This window comes from Chiloscyllium plagiosum, chromosome 33 (genome assembly GCF_004010195.1).
Source record: "Chiloscyllium plagiosum isolate BGI_BamShark_2017 chromosome 33, ASM401019v2, whole genome shotgun sequence".
Classification (NCBI taxonomy): domain Eukaryota; kingdom Metazoa; phylum Chordata; class Chondrichthyes; order Orectolobiformes; family Hemiscylliidae; genus Chiloscyllium; species Chiloscyllium plagiosum.
The window spans coordinates 359,613-383,192 of record NC_057742.1 but is presented as its reverse complement, the minus strand read 5'-3'; the positions used below and the strand labels follow the sequence as shown (position 1 = coordinate 383,192).

At 41.2% G+C, this 23,580-nt stretch overlaps 2 protein-coding genes across 5 annotated transcripts in view; both read right to left on the bottom strand.

Moving 5' to 3' along the window:
• On the bottom strand, positions 1 to 8,148 carry mreg (melanoregulin). Its single transcript, XM_043674687.1, has 5 exons — positions 6,400 to 8,148; positions 3,812 to 3,971; positions 2,018 to 2,108; positions 1,536 to 1,696; positions 1 to 699 (listed from the first exon to the last, which is right to left on the bottom strand). Exons 1-5 carry the CDS (start codon positions 6,480 to 6,482, stop codon positions 490 to 492), a joined length of 705 nt encoding a protein of 234 aa, XP_043530622.1. The 5' UTR covers positions 6,483 to 8,148; the 3' UTR covers positions 1 to 489.
• Positions 8,149 to 12,170: 4,022 nt separating this feature from the next.
• stard3 (StAR-related lipid transfer (START) domain containing 3) overlaps positions 12,171 to 23,580 on the bottom strand; it is a 32,634-nt gene continuing 21,224 nt past the window's right edge. For all 4 annotated transcript variants that reach the window (XM_043674683.1, XM_043674686.1, XM_043674685.1 and 1 more), the window contains 5 exons: positions 19,779 to 19,874; positions 18,148 to 18,227; positions 17,044 to 17,148; positions 14,900 to 14,993; positions 12,171 to 13,708 (listed from right to left, as the gene is read on the bottom strand). In XM_043674683.1, coding sequence (XP_043530618.1) covers positions 13,598 to 13,708; positions 14,900 to 14,993; positions 17,044 to 17,148; positions 18,148 to 18,227; positions 19,779 to 19,874 — 486 coding nt within the window. In that variant the 3' untranslated portion in view covers positions 12,171 to 13,597. The remainder of the gene's footprint in view (positions 13,709 to 14,899; positions 14,994 to 17,043; positions 17,149 to 18,147; positions 18,228 to 19,778; positions 19,875 to 23,580) is intronic.

The following is a 23,580-nucleotide window of genomic DNA, read 5'->3' as shown; positions in this document are numbered from 1 at the left end:
TCTCTCTCTCTCATTCTCCCTCACTCTCTCATACACAGTACCTCATCCAACTCAGCAACCTGCATTTAAAGAGCATCTTGAACTCTTATTTTACTCTACCAGATCTGTTGTCATTATTGCGGAGTTCAAGTGACCCTCCCACTTTTCTTCTGGGGTTAGGGCAAAGATCCAATGACATCATTTGGAAACAGAGCAGAAAGAGTTCTTCCAGTACCCTGCTTAAATTTTATCCCCAATTAACATTTAAAATAGATGATCTCATTACTGTTTGTGGGACCTTGTTACATGTAAATTGGCTACTATGTTTCTTACATTACACTTTAAAACGTCCTTCACTGGTTGTAAAAGCACTTTGGAATATACTGAGGTTGAGAAAGAAATGCAATTTCTTTCCATCTTTACCTTACATAAATACCAACAGGGCAGATGAAGAATTATTGCTGCAATCTTTGGAAAACATGAATCAGAAATTCTGAGGTGCACTTATGATCACAATTCCAATGATCTTGAGAGTAGGGCATCTTCATCGACTTCTTCCAGTTCCTCATCGGTTACCAAGTTGATTTCATTTGATTTTTTAATTAGAACAGCAGCTGAATCCTGCCCCTCAGTCTCCAGCTCAGGGCTCTGATCTCGAGGATAATAAGTTTTGGCCTTTGACAGAAAGTCTTCTGCAGCATCCAGTGTAATCAGTCTGTCCTGTGTACACACAAATCATCTCTCACTTTTTAACAATGTCCTCTATTTCAGATACTCTTAATTTCATACTCACACTGGCTACAGTTTGACCCACTAGCTGAAGGAGCTTTCTCTTCACCTGCCCTTGTTGATCTGACCCCAGCTCTGTATGAATATCCACAGTCACAGGAGTCATAGAGACATACAGCACAGAAACAGACCCTTCGGTCCAACCACACTGACCATAATCCCAAACTAATCTAGTCCCATATGCCCGCTTTTGGCCCATATCCCTGCAAACCTTTCCTATTCAGGAACAAATCCAAATGTCTTTTAAATGTTTTAACTGTACTTGCATCCACCACTTTCTCTGGCAATTCATTCCACAGCTGAACCACTCTCTGTGTAAAAATGTTGCCTCATGTTATTTTTAGATCTTTCGCCTTTCCAAATCATCACCAACTCACTGTCTGTCCAGTTATTGCATATAAGGGAGATTCTCTGCTACTGAACACAGGATCCTGGCACTGTTGTCATTTAAAAGAGGCAGAATGAACTGATTTGAACATGTCTGAGGAAAGGGCCAGTGGACCCAATGTGCTGAATGTCCTCCTAGTCATAAAAATTAATGTTTTTATGTTTGGAATGTTCCAAAAAAACTTGACTTGATCTGGTTTGAATTTCACAATGTCACTTCCAAAACTGAATCTATTGGTTGCTCTCTGCCTCCTCTACCCTTCCCCCATCATTCCACATTTCCCATCCCCTCCACTCACTACCATCCCTCACCCACCCATTTCCTTTCATTCCATCTTCCACCCATTCCCATCACCCACATTTCCCTCACCTTCACCTACCAGAACAAAGATGTACCTTTCCGCTGGAATTTTGTTTTCAAATATTGAGGTTTGTTGAGCCAAGTCATCCAGCAGTTTTTTTGCCTGAGGTGCGTTTCGCATGCTGCTGTACAAGGTTGCAGATGTCACATTCAAAAGCATGTCAGACTCTGCATGAAAACCTGAAGAGAAAACATTCACCAAGATTGGGATTGTAACAGCATTGCAGCATGTAACCCATTTTGACGGACGGATAGGAATCTCGACCAGAATCAGAGTCTGAGGGAGTACAGGAAACAAAGAAATGTGAGATTATAGAGAGAGCAAGAAAGGACAATGACAGAGAAAGAGAGAGGTTTGAGGAGAACGGTTCAGGAGGAAGAGGAGAGCGCGGCTGGAAGAAGGGAGGGAGAGAGCAGGCTGGAGAGTGATGGAAGGAGCTGCAGAGGATTTATGGGAAAGGTAGAGGAATTCTCTCTTTAGGTAAGTGCTCTTTTATTTACCCAGGTTTTCTAAAAGCATTTTCCATTTCCCCAGAACATCTCTGCGTTCCTGGCGGACTGTGTGAATGTCAAAACTGAGGCGGCGGTACCCCTAGGAGAGAGGAGTCAGGGTTTTAACTGCATTCTGCTCTGCGGTTATTTACCATGGTTAGATCATTCTGCTGACACTCTCTGTTTTACTATATCAAAAGAAATAAACAAAATGTCCTCAAGACCTTGCGGGAAAAGGAGACAGTGGATCCAATCAAGTTGTTCCCTGAGCAGACTGTCAAAGTCATCTGGCAGAATGCCTCATTGCCAGAACTTTCCAACAAGCACATAGACATTACAGAGGAACTTCGATTATCCGGCATTTGATTAACTGAATGAAATACTCTCCGCCCGTGTCTTCGGATAATCCAGGTTCCTCTGTACTTGGCTGTTGGTGAGAACAGCACTGCCCATCAGCTCCTTCGTGTACGCCCAGACTCTCTGCACCACTGCACACTGCCTTCAAAGTGGCTGCGCTGAGGTAGAGACAGTCGCGCATCTCCTTCTGGAATGTGTCTTTGCAAAGAAGGTCTGGAGAGAGATGGAATGATTTTTGCTGAAGTTTGTCCCAAGCAGCTCCGTGACACAGGACTCCGGCCTTTGGTCTATTCCCCAGGACGCACACTGAGACAAACATCAACTGTGCCTGGAGGACCATCAATTCAGTCAAAGATGCTCTCTGGTCTGCCCAAAACTTGTTGATCTTCCAGAGCAAGGAGTTGACCTCATCTGAGTTGCAGACTGTCATATTCCAAGGTCCAGGACTATGTGCTGAGGGACAAACTAAAGCTCGGGCCAGCTTCTGCCATGGCACAGTGGGGAAAGACCACCATCTGAGTTCTTTCTGCCAAAGTATAATGGGGGTCTGTTCATTGCTCTTGGTGCCTCAAAATGACTATAAATAGTTTCCCGCCTAAGTCGCAACACAGACAAACAGGAGGCTGGAAAAACACAGCAAGCTAGGCAGCTTCAGGAGTGGAGAAGCAAACATTTCAGGTACACCTCTTCTTCAGATTTTAACTCAGCTGGGTTAAAATCCTGGAATTCCTTGTCTAAGGTCTTTGTGGGTCAACCTACTGCTGGTGGACTGCAGCACTTCACAAAGTCAGTTCACTCCCACCTTCTCAAGTGCAATTAGGGATGGCAATAAATGCTGGTCCAACCAGTAATGCCCATGTCTCATGAGTGAATAAAATAAAGTAGATAATGCCTTTGCAACTGCAGAGAAGCTCTGAGAAATGTCAACATTTCAATTTTTGTTTGGGCTTTTCTCTCCAAAGACTGCACAGAACTGATTTGGAACCTTTGTATATATTTATTTTTTTTATGAATAAAGTATATTTTTGAAATTACAAAATGAAAGAAAATGAAGTAAATTACAGCTTGGACATATACAGATAAAGGGCAATCCATCACTTCCAACTTTACAGATCGATCCTAGTTCTATTGAACTTGTATTAAAAATGCTCATTTCAATTTTTAAATTCCTCCATGACCACACCCTAGCTTCACCAACCCAACAAACCCAAGCTCTCAACTCTCTGCTCTCCCATCTTTGACCTTTTGTATGGGCAGCTTCCCTTTAACTCACCCTGTAGGACTGCACTTTGACCTACCTAAATCTTCTGAACCATTTACCTCCCACCCCAACCCTTCCTCGTGCTGTATTTGTGAAATGTCTTGGGACATTTGTGTTAAAATCATTCAATGAATGTATATCGGTGTCAGATGTAAAGGTGAAGTTAACTGAAACTCACAGCTCACCTGAGACCCCCTCCGTGTCTTGGCTCTTTTCTGCAGCAAGTTATAAAGTTCCCGGTCATCATCTCTCTCCATGTGGGATGTATCATGGGGTTCACTCCACAAGTTTGCTTGTTCTGATCTCCTGCGCTGAGCCTCCTGGGCAAAGTAAAGCAATGTGTCGCTGTTCACACAAGAGACAAACCAGTTGGTCACTCTGTTTACTTTTCAGAGGAACTACTGTATAAAACCACCATACATCATTTACAAAAGAACATTAGGACAAAAGGCATAGTGTAGAAAAGCAAGGGAGTTTTAGAGAATCTTTCTATAACACTAGATGGTTGGTCTATGATAATTAACTTTGAGCATCATACTTTTAAGTATGTGAATGGATTAGTCAGAACAGAAAAGAATTGTGAAAATAGTTCCAAGGATAAGAGGTTTTAGTTACAAAGATACTCTGAAGAAGCTGGAATTGCTTTCCTTAGGGAAGAAGGTTATAATTATCTGAAAAGTTTTGCAGAGTAAAAGAAAAAGGCAATAGGGAGGCATCATTGAGTTGCCTCACTGATATGCAGTATAGACCCCAAACGAGAAAATGCTGGAAAATCTCAGCAGGTCTGGCAGCATCTGTAAGGAGAGAAAAGAGCTGATGTTTCAATTCTAACTGACTTTTTGTCAAAGCTGGCTTTGAAAAAGGGTCAATTAGAGTCGAACAGTCAGCCCTTTTCTCTCCTTACAGATGCGGCCAGACCTGCTGAGATTTTCCAGCATTTTCTCTTTTGGTTTCAGATTCCAGCATCCGCAATAATTTGCTTTTATACTGTATAGACTCAGTGGGCTGAATGGCTTCTGCCTGCGCTGTAAGCATTCTGTGACTGAGAGCTCTCTATAACCTAGTCTCACTGTTTAGCAAAGATAGTTGCTGTAAAAAATCACTGTCAATCACAACTTACAAAGAAGATTGGGATGTGAAGGTACATGTCAAAACTGTGGATGCCACAAATGAGGATGGGGGTTTGAAATGATCACAGAAGAGGACTATGATAAAATTCAGGAAAACATTAATTAGCTTGTAGAATGCACAATTGTGTCAATGACAAATGAAATTCATAAACTTAAATGTCTGGTAGTATATTTTGATAGAAAGATTAAGGCGACTGTGTAATTTTTGGAAAATAAGTATCTGTGGAGTAGAGAACCCATTAGTGACAGATTAATAAAGAAAAAGCTGAGAGTGATTTCAATAAATAAATTGAATTGACAAACAAAGAAGGTCCATTAAACTTGTACAGAACCTTAGTTTGATCTGAAGCACTGCAAACAGTTCTGGTCTCCATATTATGAGAAAGGATATTAACACATGGGAAAAGTTACAAACAGTAACTGACTGGAATTACACCAGAACAGAGAGGTTATAAGTACAGGGAGGATTGAATAGGTTGGGACTCTTCTCTCGAAAAGAGATGGCTAAATGATGACCTGATTGCATTTATGATGAAAGACTTTTGCTTGGAGTAAATATTTTTTTTAAATTGCCACTTTCATACAAATCCAGGACCAGGGCCATAAAAATAAGTCATTCACTAATAAATCCAAATAGGAGTTCAGGTGAAACTTCTTTAAAAAGCAAGTGGTTGAGAATATGGAGCTCATCCTCACAGCAAATAGCGAGGATGAATAATATAAATGCATTTTACAGGGAAGCTGCATAAATAACTGAGGGAGAGAAGAATACTTAGAATAGAATAGAATAGAATATCCTTTATTATCATGGGTATTTCAATGGGGTGAGAGGTGAAAGGAGGTTCATGTTGAGTGCTGCTCCTTCAACAATCACCTGATGAAGCAGCGGCGCTCCGAAAGCTAGTGCTTCCAAATAAACCTGTTGGACTATAACCTGGTGTTATGTGATTTTTAACTTTGTACACCCCAGTCCAACACTGGCATCTCCAAATCATGTTGAGTATATTCACCAGTACAGACCTGCTGTGTCAATTGGTCTGCTTCTATGCAGTAAATAACTTGCAAGGCTTAATACCAAATTGCTGAACTTAACTGGAGCAGAAAAAGGAGCTCCAATTTATCTCAAGACCTTGGACTAGGAGATGAAATCAAATAGCATTCCTTTTACTAAAGCTGAAAATGTGTTGCTGGAAAAGCGCAGCAGGTCAGGCAGCATCCAGGGAACAGGAGAATCGACGTTTCGGGCATAAGCCCTTCTTCAGGGCTTGTGTTTTACTAAATACAATCTAACTTTACCCAATCTGATCTCACTTCAACCAAGCCAGTACAATCTATGCTACTCCGACCAATAAAACACAATGCAACCTCACCATGAAATTAATCTAATCTAATTTACACCAAGTAATTCAAAATAAACCTGGATAACTCCTGCCTCTCACTTGAGAGTGCATCTATCTCCTCCATAAGAAACCTTAAGAACCCATTTGCGTATCTGCTTTGTAATGAAACAATGGCTAGGTACAAGCCACCAATTAGTAGGTACAGTTCTTTGTTGATTATTTATTTCACTTCAGCTTCCTTACCGCAGCAAAGTTGTAGCTGGAAATCTTGCAAGTAAATTAGAATTTCTTTGTAATGTTTACCTGATGATTGGAGTCTTTTCTTCTGGTTCATCTCCTCCGCAGCATGAACAGCATATGCGATAAAATATATTCCTATCCCCCATTTCAGAGTGTTAAATCTTAGCTGGACCACACAAGCATAGAGATGCAGCCCTAGAAAACATACAGCAATTGAAGGCAAATATACCATAAATGGGAATTCAACTAATTCATAAATTATCCTGAGATCAAGGCATTTGTCACTAGTGACACTCCTTACTGTCTAAGAGGGTTTGTATATTAAACAGATGGATTATACAATTATTTTCTGTTCAGAGAATCAAGTCATGGGTGGTCATGTGAAGGCTGTGATGGTTAACTCTCCCCTCCAGCCAAACAAAGAAACACAAAGCACATTGAGAGATTCAATAAAAACAAGCCCAATGTATGGCTCACCAACTTCAAAATTGCAGTGAGTAACTTTTGAACATTAGAAAAACATTACTTGATAAAAATGTTAAAAATTAATCAGAAACAAACTATTTATATTTGAGATTGGCAGTCAATATACTTGTGATACTAGAAAGCTGGACACTGCTTCTGAGTACTGGCTCAATATTTGCCTCTTAGACCTTGGATGTGGATAATGCTATCAGTTTATTTCTCTTGTCTTGGATTACTGAACAATTCAATACAATTGCTAGCCCACCATACAGGACAACCCATGTTGGTGCAGTTTTGAAAAGACCTGCTGGGTCAATTGTTCTGCTACTATGCAGTAAATAACTTGCAATGCTTAATACTAAATTGTGAAATTATTTGCAGAAAAAGGAGCACCAACTGATCTCATCATCTTGGACTGGGAGATGAAATCAAATAACATTCCTTTTGCTAAATACAATCTGATTTTACCCAATCTGATCTCACCTCAACGAAGTCAGTACAATCTATCCTACTCTGACTAATGAAACACAATGGAATCTCACCATGAAATTAATCTAATCCAATTTACACCAAGTAATTCAAAATAGCTATGTCTGAATAATACTTGAACTGCAAACATTGCATTTTGGAGTATGGATTACACAAATTTGCCTTGTATTCTTGGAATGTAAAAGGGGTGATGTAATCAAATTTTACAAAATATTAAGGGAAAAGATAGTGTTGATAAAAAAAAATTAAACTGGTTGGGAATCTATGATGAAAACACATTCACAAGGAGTGGTAGAAATTTGGAACTATGTTCTGCAGAGTGCTATTAAAAATTGAAGTTATGTTAACTTTAAAAGTTAAATTGGTAGATTTTGTTAACCGATTAAGCAATATTGAATATCACAGCATTCTGGCGTTACCATTGACCAGAAATTGAACTGCAACAGCCATTTAACCAAGTAGCTACAACATCAGGTCACACGTTAGGAAGTCTGCAGCAAGTGACTTACTTTCTGTCTCCCCAAAGCCTGTCCGCCATCTACAAGGCACAATTCAGGATTGTGATGGAACACTCCCCATTTGCCTGGATGCACCCAGCGTCAGCAACATTCAAGAAGCCCAAACCCATCCAGGACAAAGCAGTCCACTGCACTAGTAACATTCACTCACTTCACCACCAATTCACAGTGGTAGCAGTGCATACTATGTGCGAGACGCATTGCAGTAACTCACCAAGGCTCCTCAATCTGCATCTTCCAAAACCCCTCATCTCTATCACTTGAAAGGACAGGAGCAGCAGATAATGTATATGGGAACACCACCATCCACAAGTTCTCCTCCAAGCCACTCACCATTCTGACTTGGGGCCAAATTGCTATTCCTTCACTGTCACTGGGTCAAAATCCTGGATCTCCCTTCCTAATATCATTAAAGGTGCTCTTACACCCAACCATTGCAGTGATTAAAGAAAGCAGCTCACCACCATCTTCTTTAGGGCAACTAGGGATTGACAGAAAATGTTGGACTGGCCAGCAATGCCACATTCCCTTTACCGGACAATAAGAACAAAGTGGGTAAAGGTAGGTATACGGAGTTAGGTTACAGATCAGCCATGATCTGATTGAATGGCAGAACAAGTTCAAGGGGCTGAATCACTTCCCCTTGTGGATCTGAATAATTAGCTATGGTTTCAGCTGTGCACAACCCATTCTAAACATCCTTCTCTTTTAGTCTTGCTCCAGAATGGAGAAACCTGTAGACCAATAATCTAACTTTTTCGCTATCTTTAGCTAGCACTTCCATATATAAATAATTCTATTATATCCTTTACCAGATTCTTGTATCTACAAATAATGTCCGGTTGTGACTCACTCATTTATTTGCCAATAACTTTGTCAGTTTCAATCCTCCCTTTCTTTCTTCACAATGATGAATCTTGACAGTGTTCTCCTGTTTCATAAGCACTTTACCGTAGGTAAATCCTTAAATTGTGGGCGGCACGGTGGTTAGCACTGCTGCTTCACAGCGCCGGAGACCCGGGTTCAATTCCCGCCTCAGGCAACTAACTGTGTGGAGTTTGCACATTCTCCCTGTGTCTGCGTGGGTTTCCTCCGGGTGCTCCGGTTTCCTCCCACAGTCCAAAGATGTGCAGGTCAGGTGAATTCGCCATGCTAAATTGCCCGTAGTGTTAGGTAAGGGGTAATGTATGGGTGGGTTTCGCTTCGGCGGGTCGGTGTGGACTTGTTGGGCCGAAGGGCCTGTTTCCACATTGTAATGTAATGTAATGTAATGTAATCTAAATATTTTGTGTGTCAGGTATCAGTGGAACATTAACTAAGAGGGTAGTAACATTCAGCTGTCTCCCAGGTGATCAGAACACAGATCAGTGCATACTACGGACTACTTTGAGAGCACTGCTGCCAAGAAAACAATTGGGTTTTTTCAAACCAGGACAACTGCATCCTAGTCCCAACAATGTGGACTCTGTTCTGTCTGTCAGTGGAATGTTATTTAAAGGTCAGGTGGTTTGAAATGGAAGTATTTTAAGAGAATCGCCTGACTGTAACCACAATTTGTTGTGATTCTTAAATAACTTGCCTTTTGATCACAGTATTAAGTGCATGTTAGTGCTTCGATTTGCTTTGCCAAGTCTTGGTTTAAAAGCTCACGGTTATTGTGTGTAAAGACCCCCATCTCCAGGAAAAAGACCAGTCTGTTGTTTTAAATATGAAGTTTTAACACATAGGTTTAAACAACAAATGACAGGAACTGGGAGGTTAAAAAGAGGAAGACAGGCCTAGATAGCAAGTCACCCAGCAGTAAATGGCAAATAGAGGGATGAGTGAACAATGGGCTCAGTGCTGCGAACACTCAGATTAACAAAATATTCAATTATCTGGGTAATGTGTGGGGTTAGTGGGTGCAATTCCTGTTTCCAATTATTTATCCAAGTGAACTGAGTCACCCTGCAAGTCTCTGTTTGAATCAGAGCAGGAGAAGACAGCACTAGAGACTGACATAATGTTTCTGTTATACAATCTACACTCACCTAGTTGTTTTTAAATCTTCTCTTCCACTTTAGCACCACTAAACAGGGAGTTGGTGTCATAGTGGTAATGCCATTGGATTAGTAATGCAGAAACTAGACTAATGTTCCAGTAACGTGGCTTCAAATCCCATCATGGTGAAATTTGAATTCATTAAAATTCTGGAATCAAGTACTAGTCTAATTACAACAATCACTAATTGCAGCAAAACTCATTTGGTTTATTAATGTCCCTCTGGGAAGGAACTCTGCCCTCCTTACTTTACTCAGAAATAAATCTATTGAAACTACAGCTAGAACCTGATCCTCTGGCATTTATCCGTCACATGGGAAGCATCCTCCTCACATGGCCCTCCCCCTCACCAACACTCAACATCTCCTCACCCCCACCCATTCTCCTAAAGGTCTGAAACACCAACTCTGTTTCTCTCTTCAAAGATGCTGCTTGACCTGCTGAATATTTATAACAGCATGCAGGTTTATTTCCTGGCCAACATGAGACTCCAGGCCCATCGCAATGTGGCTTTCTCAGAACTGTTCTCTGGGCAATGAATGCTGGACTAGCCAGCAATGTCAACACCCAATGAACTCAATACTGTTTTAAAAGTTAGCTGGCTGCATGTACTCTATGTTTCAAGGTTACTCGTTTCAACCTTGGATTCTGAGCACTCAAAGTCAGCCAAGAATTTCTCAAAGGGGGATCTGATCAAATTATCTGCAACCCTCCACATAATTATTTCCTGGCAGCAAAAAATGCTGATCAGAAGTGGCTGGATCAGAAGAATGGTGAGGTTTGCTCTTTATCCTGTGCTCATTATGACATTTATTCTTCCGTAGAGTAATAATAACTGTGTAGCACAGAACATTTGCTCAGTGACTCTGGTGGTTCAAAATCACATGGAAACAAATGACCTTGTTCATCAAATGGCTATTACTTTACTCAGAAACATCTATCAGAATAAAGCTAGGATCCGATTATGTGGGGGTTATCAATGCATGAGAAGCATTTTCTTCCCATGTTCCCACCCACCTTTATTCTTCAGACCTGATTAAAGATCTGAAACATTAATTCTGTTTCACTCTTCAAAAATGCTGCCTGACCTGAATATTTTTTATTTCTATTTCAGATTTCTCACATTTGCAAACATCTGGTTTTATTTCCTTTGTTTCAGCTACTTGTTGCACTGTTCTTCAGTATTGAGCAAGACTCTGGTCATACATTCAGCAATTTCTACAGAGTTTCGAGTAAAACCACTTTTTCCAATTCTCTTCCCTAAATTTTAATCCAGAAGTGACGTGGAGACAAATTAAGTTCCTGTACTTAGTGAAATTCACTGTTTGATGCTTCTGGGATTTTTACTCTATAAATTATGGTAGAACAGGGTGAAGAAACATTGGTGGGAGAAAACTGAACTAAATTTAAAGCTTGCAGATGACACATAACTGAAAATTGCAGTGAAAATAGTAACAAACTTCAGAAGGATCAGCTGGGCTGGAGGAATGGGCAAATAGGTGGAAATGTCATGCAAAGAATTAGAATGCATGCATTTTGATGGGAAGATATCAATATAAACTAAATGCAACAATTTTAAAGGTGATGCAGAATAAGACAGACCTGGAGGTGTAAGTACAGACTTATTCATAAGGTGCTATCATCAATTGAAAAGTGTATTAGAAAGGCTCATAGAATTCTTAGCTTTTCAAAAGAGAGGCATAGAGTATGAAAGCATAGAAGTTACACTAAGCCACTATGAAACAATGAATGTCCAATTCTGGATGCTGTATGTTTAAAAAGATGCCAAGATCATAAAGATGAACTTAAAGGTACTGGAAACGACAGACTTCAGTTACCTGGAGGCTTTCTAAAGGATGTTAAGGGACGATTTCATAGAGGTGTTCAAAATCACATTGTAAAGAAATCAGTACCAGAGAGTGAGATTTAAGATATTTAGCAAAAATGACAGGTGAGATAATAAGAACAACAAGGATTGTTGAGATCTTAAACACACACTTCCTGAAAGGGCAGTGGAAGCAGATTCAGTAATAACATTCAAAAAGGAGCTGGATAAATACTTGAAGGGAAAGTATTTGTAGGGTTATAGGCTATGTGTGGAGACTAATTTGGTAACTCCTTTAAAGTGCTAGTATGGGCACAATGGACAGAATGGCCTCCTTTTGTGCTGTAGTATTCTCTGACTTTGTGATGGAGTTGAGACAGTTTAGTTTACAGCTCTGCTAAGATGACTTTGAACAACCGAAAAGCATTTGTTTTTCCTCTATCAGACATTCCACACAGTTTTCAGGCAGAAAAAAAACACGCCATTTAACTATAACATTTTCTTAAAAATCAATTTTATGGTTTTATTCTGATTTAATACTTCTTTTTTGACTTTTAGAATACAGTCCAGTCCTAGGACAGGATGTTTTACCTTAATCAGATCTGTGCAGGAAACATGAAACAAAACTGGAGTATGTCGCAATTCAGTGGTTGGCACTGCTGCCTCACAGTGCCAGGGACCCAGGTTCGATTCCTGCCTCGGGCACTGTCTGTGTGGAGTTTGTACATTCTCCCCGTGTCTGCATGGGTTTCCTGAGTGTTCCGGTTTCCTCCCAGAATCCAAAGATGTGTAGGTTACGTGTATTGGCCATACCAAATTGCCTAGTCAGGGATAAATTTAGGGTAGAAGAATGGTCTGGGTGGGTTACTCTGCAGAGGGTCGATGTGGACTTGGTGGACCAAAGGGCCTGTTTCTATATTGTAGGGAATCTAATCCAACCTAATCTATGTCAAGAATATGGGAGATGGGAATCAAGAAGAAGCTGAATGAGGAATTAACATGGTTAATCACGAGAAAACAATCACACATCTACTAAACAGTCCCTCATCTGCTCAATGCAACAGTTACATTTGTACATCCAGCTACGACTGCTAACAATGCTTTCCCAGCTAAACTAGAGTAATAGTTGATCATATGATATCTCACCTTTCCTGAAGACAGAGACAATTATCACATACAGACTTGATTCACAATAACCTTCCTCTAGTCCCTCATTCCAGTGAATGGCAGGAAGATATTCCACCCTGAGGGACCTCATCGTTGATTCTTCAGCTGTAAACCACTCACTCAATGGACAGTTATCAACAACAGAATTCCAGCTGTTTCTCCAGCTAAGGCCCAGTGTAGAACATGCAATCAGCAGGACGCATGATCCTCCTGCCCCTGGGAGCTCAGATCTAGGCTGGATGGTGAAATAGCCCTTTGAGCTAGGAGAGGCTGCTATCCACTATTAAAACAAATTTCTTTTATCTAACCCCAAAAAATAGGAATAAACAATCCATCACAAATGTATCTGCCTCTATAGCAACACCTAGTGGATGCAGCAAATATTTCAGCCTCGCAGCACTCAGTGACCCTTCTGTATCAGAGAACCGCAAAGCTGTTGTCAAACAGCTAATATTTGTTTCTAAGTGTAAAACTCCCGTAGCAGCAGGATTGTACACAGAGTTAAACAACATAATACAAAAAAAATGAAATAATATAAAAAATAAAATCGTTCAGTATTATATCTCAATTCCTTTTGGCTCTTCAGGTGAAAGTTCAATCAGCGTAGCCATGTGAAGAATAACTTTAAAACAATCTTTCAGTGATTAGTACAATGATGAGTAGGTGTTTGTTAGTCAGTAAGTTGATCTTGGTTTGTAATTGCTGATTTGGACACTGTTTTCTGCAGATGGAGTTGATATGATGTTTTATGTTGCAGTCAGTATTGTGATGCTTCCCTTATTTCACTGATTCGCTGCCTCAGGTGTGCAATGAACTCGAACATGGTGGCTGCGAGACTCTGCTGGATCAGGTATCGGGGCAGCCGGCCCTGCTCAAGGAACAGACACAAGGTTACAAGCCAACACTGGGAAGAAATTGAACTGGACTGCACAATCAAACAGGACCTGTTGCATTAAATGCCCAAAAAATGAAACACAATCTCAACATTTCACCTGCTGTGCATGGTCAATGTGTTAGAGAGAAGCCCCTGATTTCTTTTAAAATGGAAAGGTAGCTGTTTGAAATAATATATTAAATGGTAAAGTAATGTTGCAGGGAAGAGGGAGCTGCAGGGATGACAAACAACTGCTGAAAGGCCTGAAACACATGAACTAGTCAGTCTCTAATAACAATCCAGATCGAGAGGGGCATGTGGGATGGCCATCAAAATACATGAAGACAGCGGGCAAACATCCTCTCCCCTCCACACCCCCAAAATTCTCAGGAAAATTATGGCAGTGGCATCTGCCAGGGGACTACGAGGATCCAAAGGCTTGGGTGGAAGGAAGCTGCAAGATGGGGTGTAGAAAGGGACACTGCAAACAACAGAACATTTTAAAATCTGTCATCAAAAGATAACTCAACCAGCCGTGAGCCAGGAAATCTTGAAATCATTTAGGTAAGGAATTCTTTGAAAATTAACAAAGAATTTCTAGATTATGGTCCCTGATGGGAGGTAATGGAGGCAGGGAGAGGAGCAGGGAATGGGAGCAACAAGGAGTGAAAGGGGCAGGAAAGAAAGGCAAGGGACAAGGGGAGATGAGAGGAGATCTCTCTCTCTCTTTATTAGGAATCACAGAGTGCGAGAACAGTGGCTACTTTGTGAACAATCACTGTTGCAACACATTTCCCTCTCAAGTTGCTACTTTCTGATATCACTCTGTCAGTACTCATGTTCCAAGTAGGAAAATAACCCAAAAGCCAGCCTTCATGTTGGACTCTGAGCAGGCAGACAAACATTCTCATTCCCATAAGTGCATCTCTTATGTCCCCTCATTCGTGTGCAATACACACTATTAGAAACCACAAGTCTGAAGAAAGTGATCTGGAAATACACCTTACTGTTCAGGTTAGATTTTTAGTCAACTAGGGAAGACATCTAGAGTTTCCAAATAGTTGAAAACCTTATCTAGCCTTCAGACAAATCCACGCAATTTGCCCTTTACAGTAAGAATTGAAACCTTCACTGTCCCCAGCAGCCTCAATCAAGTAAACCCCTTGGTAGAATTTTAATACTTGCCTTAAGATCTGTATTCAGTATCCAAAGAAAGGTGCAGACTCTGGGGTTCTGAGGAGACTTCAGCACCACAAACCCTCCAGGCCCATTCTCACCTCTGTAAGAGATTTAAAGGGATCAGTGAAGACTTTTGATTACTGACAGAACAATACATGGAACAAAATGCTGCCACCTGCTGTACAGTAATGAGATATCAGGATAAAGCTTTTTCCTAATTTCTGCTCTAGACGAAGTCAGAAGTCACACACCAGGTTATGGTCCAACAGGTTTATTTGAAATCACAAGCTTTCGGAATGCTGCCCCTTCATCAGGTGAAATGAGAGAGAAGAACACAAAAACACTGAATTTATAAGAGGAAAAATCAAGGGGAGAGAGATCAAAAGATCATACAATTCATGTGAGTGAAGTGTTGAATAATCAGTCTTAACAGGTGACCAAGAGTGTTAGACAGTGTGATTAAAGTGTGATTAAAGTGTCAATAGCTGAATAACAAGTGAAAGGATGACCTATAATCCGATTAAATGAGGCAGAGAGGTAACTACAAAAAAATTAAAAATAATGTGGTGCTGGAGATAAACTAAATGACCGGAATAACGTTATAAGGATAAGAATTGCATGCCAATGGTCTAACCAAAGTAATAAGTAATCCAAAACTGTACAAACTAATTAAGGTAGAGAGATCATAATTTATCAATGTGATGGTGTTAAAACAGGACAATAAGGAAGATTTTACAGATATAGAACACTGTGGTGGGGTTACATGTTAGACAACATGAACCCAAGATCATGGTTCAGGCCGTCTTCATGGGTATTGAATTTGGCTGTCAGTTTCTGCTCGACAATTCTGGGAAATTGTGTATCTCGAAGTCCATCTTGGATACTTCAGTGGTCAAGGACATTCAGCCTCCAATCTTTGGGTAAGCATCTTCTAAGGTGGACTTCGAGATACACAATAACCCAGAATCGCCAAGCAGAAACTGACAGCCAAGTTCAATACCCATGAAGACGGCCTGAACCATGATCTTGGGTTCATGTTGTGCTAAATGCAACCCTCACCACACTGTTCTATATCTGTAAAATATTGTCTTGTTTTGACACCATCACCTTGATAAATTGTTATGATCTCTCTACCTTAATTAGTTTATGCAGTTTGGATTACTTATTACTTTGGTTAAATTGTTGGCATGTAACTCTTATACCTATCCTGTTATTCCAGTCATTTAGTTTGTCTCCAGCACCACTTTATTTTTAATTTTTTAGTAGTTATCTCTCTGCCTCATTTAATCAGATTATAGGTCATCCCTTCACTTGTTATTCAGCTATTGACACTTTAATCACACTAACACTCTTGGTCACCTTCAGAGATTTATTATTCAATTCTCACACCAGTTGTATGATCTTTTAATCTGCCTATAAATTCTCTTCTCTCTCACTTCACCTGACCAATGGGCTGCACTCTGAAAGCCTGTGATTTCAAATAAATGTTTGGACTATAACCTGGTGTGTGAAGCGTGACTTTGTTCACTCCAGTCCATCACCGGCACCTCCACATCACCTGCTCGACACTGGAATACAATGTAATATACAAAAGTAAAGGAGATTTAAACAGCCATGAAGATTCACACGGGCTTATTCTCCTTTTGCCAACACTGTACCTGAGAGTTCAGTGTTTCTTATTGAGTTTTTATTAGCGAATTAACTACAACCTGACAATACAGTTGCAAATGTTTCTTTAAAAACATATATTTCTTAAAGAGAAAATCACACTGCTGCTCAGGTCACTGATCACTTTGCCCTAAGTATCCTTCACTCCATGTCCCCAGGTCTATGTCCAGCACTGTTCCGTATACTTCACCCCCTCGGTCTATATACTTTCTCTTGGTCTTGTTGCTTTGGTGCCCACTTGTTCCCAGTCCAGTTCCTCCCAATAGTCACAGGGAGCTCAGGACTTTTCAACATGTTTTGGACAGGTCAGCTTACTGACTACACAATACAAAGTAACATTGTTCCACATGTCATTTAATCAGTTACTCTTTTTAAATATGTTTAAAGTGTTATCCCCTCTCATCCTGACATAGTATTAATGTTGCTATTCTCTTTCTCTAATGTAACACCTATTGCCTTGGTTTTACTCAGCTGCCTCATACCTGACGTATTTGTTCTGTGGAGGTCTGGAGTTATGTGTAGTTGACATACCAGAAGAAATATACATCTCTTTCTTCCTCTCAATACGACGCACATTCACAAAGTCCCTGCAAATTGATTGTCACCATTATACATTTGGAATGATCATACCATGTATTTTACAGGAAAAAAAATGAGAAATAACATGGTCACAACATTCAGAAAAACTTCCAGTGCTGTGGCACTGCAAGGAAGCCATTATTCAACCTCAGCATATAGAAAGCAGTTAACACAAGCCAGGAGATGAAACCTGGACACCTGTCTCTTTAAGAGTAGCCTGATCAGCAACCTGATGGTTTGCTAGGTAAGTACAGAGTCTGAGCAGCAGATACTATCCTGGTCTGCAGGAGATCAGCACTGCTGGCTAAGACAGGGAACCAAAATCAGTTGAGGTTTATGCTTTTGACATCCACTCCATTGGTATCTGGTGGAAAGTGTGTGCCCATGCCCATGCTGGGGAAGAGGAAAGGTGGCATTTGCTGCAATGCATCTTGCAGTTGAACAGGATTCCAACATGAACTCAAGAAATGAAAACCATCAGTTGAGCTGCAAATACTAAAACTAACTTCAGCAGAAAATTGAAGTGAAATAAAAAATGTATCTGGGCGAACCACCTTACTCTCCTGCACTAAACTTTGCTTCACACCTCCAGCCATTCCTTCACACTCCTGACTTATGCCTTGTAGACAGTGGTCAAGATTTGGGGAGTCATGAGGCAAGTTACTCGCTGTAGGATTCCCGAGCCTCTGGCTTGCTCTTGTATCTGTATAGTATTTATACAGCTGGTACAGTTCAGTTTCTGGTCAATGATAATTCCTGGATGTTTTAGTGGGGGCTTCAGCAATGGTAATGTCATTGAATGTCAAATTGCAATGGTTACACTGTTTCTTATTGGAGGTAGTCATTAGTTGGCACATTCTGATCAACCCAAATCTGAATGTTGTAAAGGTCTTCCTGTATATGGACTCAAATTATTTTATTATTCAAGAAACATCAAATAGACTTGACGTTATGTAATCAGCAAATAGCAGGCACAAAACAGACATACGAAGTTCTTCAATCCTGACCTGGGAGAAACAACCCCTCCTGCAGCTCCTGCTGAAACATCATAGGTGATTACAGTGTTATCATCGACCCGCTGGAGAACCTGAAAAACCGGGATCATCAACATCACAGTTACTGCCCTCATTCCCAACAATTCAAGCAATGAAAATGCTGAACGAGAAACACAGTATGGGTGGGAGGGGTGCCGGTGGTGATTCTGATAAACTTCATTTAGACCGAGGCTGAAGTCTAAGTAATACATAAATAATGGTTTTCCATTTCAAACTCTTACTCAAAAGACATTTGCACAACAGTGACAGTCAATGTTTGGAACTGATACACCAGTCAGGGTTCACATGGATGGAACTGGCCCAGAGTGGGAATGGAACTGCATCCCCAATAAGAGTCAGTGTATGTACAACTTGTACTCCAGTGAGAGTCATTGTGTGAGAGATTGTATGCCAAGGAGAATCAGGGCATGTGGGAATCATAACCCAGTGAGAGTCAGTGTGTGTGGGACCCATACCCCAGTGAGAGTCAGTGTGTGGGGGGGACTGTATCCCAGTGGGACGGTGTATGTGTGTGGAATTGTACCCCAATGAGAGTGAGTGTGCGTGGGACTGTACCCCAGTGAGAGTCAGAGCATGTGGGACTGTACCCCAGTGAGAGTCAGAGCGTGTGGGACTGTACCCCAATGAGAGTCAGAGCGTGTGGGACTGTACCCCAATGAGAGTCAGTGTGCGTGGGACTGTACCCCAGTGAGAGTCAGAGCATGTGGGACTGTACCCCAGTGAGAGTCAGAGCATGTGGGACTGTACCCCAGTGAGAGTCAGTTGTGTTGTGCCCAAACCCCAGTGAGAGTCAGTGTGCGTGGGGGATTGTAGCCCAGTGAGAGTCAGTGTGTGGGACCCATACCCCAGTGAGAGTCAGTGTGTGGGAGGGGACTGTATCCCAGTTAGACGTTGCAGGTTTATGGGACTGTATCCCAGTGAGACGGTGTATGTGTGTGGAACTGTAACCCAGTGAGAGTCAGTATGTAGGGGAATGTACCCCAGTGAGAGTCAGTGTGTGGGAGACTGTACCCCAGTGAGAGTCAGTGTGTGGGAGACTGTACCCCAGTGAGAGTCAGTTGTGTTGTGCACAAACCCCAAAGAGGATCAATGCCGATGGGACTGTATAGGAGTGTGAAAGAAAATTAAGTCAAACTACCATTTTAGGTGAAAGAATGAAGGTCTAATGCCTGAAACATTGATTCTCCTGCTCCTCAGATGCTGCCTGACCTGCTGTGCTGTTTCAGCATCGCACTCGCGACTCTGATCTTCAGCAATGCAGTCCTCACTTTCTCCTACCATCAGTGTTGAAAGAACGATAATGAATGAAAGGCATGACTGGTCAAGGATTGGCAAAGTTAACACCCTAGATAACAAAATCTGAAACCCAAGACTATCCTAGCCTGATTCTGTAGTCTGCCTGAGTCCAGAACACACTTCATCACAGAAGACATTGCTCAGTCGTTTATAAATTCTTGATGACTAGCACAGGTGCCCTCAATTCCCATTGTTGTGGAAAGTTAGTATGGATTGGATACTCTCAGCTGTATTGCACTGCAATTAACCATTTCTAAGAGAACAGTATTTTCAGACAACAGCAGTACCTGGCAAACAGTAACTGTTCTGTTCCAAATGACCACCTTCTCAGGTTGAAGAATGACTTCCTGATATATCAGCTCAGCAGGGCATTGCAGGAACGCCTGAAGGAGAAACACATGTTAACACGGACACACAACCTCCCAGGTTCAGGTGTGTGGACACAGGGAAGGCTTAATGGAACCTGGATACATCATAAACGTGGTCAAGCAGACCCAACTGTACATGACACTGACCCAGGGACAGCCCTCCTCACTACTGTACTCTGACCAACACTGAGTGAAAGAAGGCTGAACCTGGAATTGCTCCACAATCCAGCTCACGCCAAAGTATGGCTTGTTTGGGAACTGTATGGTTTGGTGTGAAATACAGACCCCCATCTGACAGGAATGCTACAAATAACTACATTTGATATGAGTTTCACATGAGGGAACTGTGGGCATCAAACATTCCAAACCAAATGTAGGTTGAGGTTAGATACAGCGTAAACTGCCCTCCACTCTTTTAAATAAAAAGTATAGCTACCTCTACTCTTTCAAGATCATAAGAAATACGAACAGGTGCAGGCCATTCAGCCCCTTAAGACTGGTCCATTTAATAGGATCATGGCTAATCCAATACACATCACATCCTGAGTATTCCCTGCAACCCCATCAAACACATACAGGGCAGGTACAGCATGGAGTATGGCTCTCTCTATTCTTTTAAACTTAAAGAGTAAATAAAGCTGCCTTTACACTGTCACCATCAAACATTCCCAGGACAGAGATAACATGGATTGTGAGGCAGTGTTAAGCTCCCCCCACTCTTCCCCCATCAAACACTCTTAAAATATATACAACACAGGGTTATGTACAGAATAAGGCTCCTTCAATTCTTTTAAACTGAAAGTGAAATTGCCTTTCCACTGTCCCCAAACACTCCCAGGATATGGACAATTTTTTTTGTTAGATCAGAGTAAAGCTCACACTATACTGTCCTCTCAAACAATCCTGGGTACAGGGATAGCATGGGGTCAGATACAGATTAAAGCTACGTCTACTCTTTTGAATTGAAAGTAAAGTTTTCTCTCCCCTTTTAAAATGAAAATAAAGTGTCCTCTACTCTCTTAAACTGAAAACAGGAAAGGAAAGGAAAGGAAAAGAAAGGAAGCTGTGTAGCTCTGATATTTGAGGACATTAGAGGAGTTGGCTAAGGTATCTGGGAGCAAAGACTATATAGTGGGACAATGAGGAACAGTGGAGGACTTTCAAAGCAATTTTTCACAGTGCTCAGCAAAGGTATATACCAGTGAAATGGAAGGACTTTAGAAAAAGGAATAATCAGCCATGGATGTCTGTGGAAATAAAAGAGGGTATCAAATTGAAAGCTAATGCATACAAAGTGGCAAAGATTAGTGGCAAAATAGAAAAATTGGAAAATTTTTCAAGGTCAACAGAAAGCCATAAAAAGAGATATGAAGGAAGATAAGATATATTATGAAACTAAACTAATTCAGAATATAAAAACAACGAAACTTTATTCAAATATATAGAACTAAAAAGAGTGATTAAGGTAAACACTGGTCATTTAGAGGATGAGAAGAGGGATTTAATAATGAGAAATTAGGAAATGGCCAAAGAATTGAACAGATATTTTGTGTCGTTCTTCATAAAGGAAGACATAAATAACATGCCAAAAATTAATGACAAGGTGGCTATGGAAGGTGAGGATCTATAAACGATCATTATCACTAAAAAGATAGTTTGGGCAAGCTAATGGACCTAAAGGTAGACAAGTCTCCTGGCCCTGATGGAATCATCCCAGGATGTTAAAAAAAGATGGCAGGAGAAATAGCAAATGCGCTTATGGTAATTTACCAAAATTCGCTGGACTCTGGGGCAGCTCCGGGATATTGAGAAACAGCAAATGTGACGCCACTGTTTTAAAAAGGAGGTAGACAAAAAGTGGGTAACTATAGGCCCATTAGCTTAACTTCCGCAGTGGGGAAAATGCTTGAATCTATCATCGAGGAAGAAATAATGAGACATGTGGATAGCAATTGTCCTAACAGGCAGATGGAGCATGGATTGATTCATTAATTATTTACTGGATTTTTTTTAGGACATTATGAATGTGGTGGACAATGGGGATCTAGTGGATGCAATGTATCTAGATTTCCAGAAACCATTGGTCAAGGTGCTGCACAAAAGACTGCTGCAGAAGATGAAGGTGCATGGCATTGCGGGTAATGTATCAGCACAGTAGAGGATTGGTTAACCAAATGAAAACCAACAGTGGAAATAAATGGGTGTTTTTCTTGTTGGCAATCAGTGATTGGTAGTGTGCCTCAGGGATCAGTTTACAACTGCTTACAATATACAAAGATAAATTGGAGTTGGGGACCAAGTGTATTGCGTCAAAGTTTGCAGATGACACTAAGATGAGTGGTAGAGTAAAGTGTGCAGAGGATATAGATAGGTTACGTGAGTGGGCAAAGGTTTGGCAGATGGAGTTCTGTTGGTAAACGTGAGGTCACCCGTTTCGCTAGGAGTAACAGCAAAATGGACTATTATTTAAATGGTGAAAAATTACAGCATGCTGTACATTGGGACCTGGTTGTCCTTCTGCATAAATCAAAAACGTTGGTCTGCAGGTGCAGCAAGTAATTATCATAGTCATAGTCATAGAGATGTACAGAATGGATACAGAACCTTCGGTCCAACCAGTCTATGCCAAACAGATATCCCAACCCAATCTAGTCCCACCTGCCAGCACCCGGCCCATTTTCCTTCAAACCCTTCCTATTCATATACCCATCCAGGTGCCTTTTAAATGTTGCAATTGTACCAGCCTCCACCACTTCCTCTGGCAGCTCATTCCATACATGTACCACCCTCTGTGTGGAAAAAGGTGCCCCTTAGGTCTCTTTTATATCTTTCCCCTCTCACCCTAAACCCATGCCCTCTAGTTCTGGACTCCCTGACCCCAGGGAAAAGATTTTGTCTATTTATCCTATCCAGGCCCCTCATAATTTTGTAAGCCTCTATAAGGACACCTCTCAGCCTCCGATGCTCCAGGGAATACAGCCCCAGCCTGTTCAGCCTCTCCTTATCGCTCAAATCCTCCAACCCTGGCAACAATCTTGTAAATCGAATATCGTCCTTCATTGTTGGAGGGATGGAGTTTAAAAACAGGGAGGTTATGCTGCAGCTGTACAGGATGCTGGTGAGGCCACACTTGAAGTACAGTGAACAGTTTTAGTCTCCTTACTTGAGAAAGTATGTACTGGCACTAGACAGGGTGCAGAGGTGGTTCACTAGGTTGTTTCCAGAGTTGAGACGGTTGGCTTATGAGGAGAGATTGAGTAGACTGGGATTGGAATTTAGAAGAATGGGAGGGGGGGTGGATCTTATAGAAATATATGAAACTCTGAAGGGATTACATAAGTTAGAAGCAGGGAGGTTGTTTCCATTGCTGGGCGAAACTAGCACTAGGGGGCATAGCCTCAAAATAAAGGGGAGCAGATTTAGGACTGAGTAGAGGAGGAACTTCTTTACCCAAAGGGATGTGAATAGGTGGAATTCCCTGCCCAGTGGAAGCAGCTGAGGCTACCTTGCTGAATGTTTTTGAAGGCAAAGATAGACAGATTTTTGAACAGTAAAGGAATTAAAGGTTATGGTGAGTGGGCGGGTAAGTTGAGCTGAGCCAACAAGATGATCAGCCATGATCTTATTGAAAGGTGGAGTGGGCTCAAGGGGCCACATGGCCTACTCCTGCTCCTATTTCTTCTGTTCTTATAAAGCTCCCTCTACACTTTCCTTATCAGAC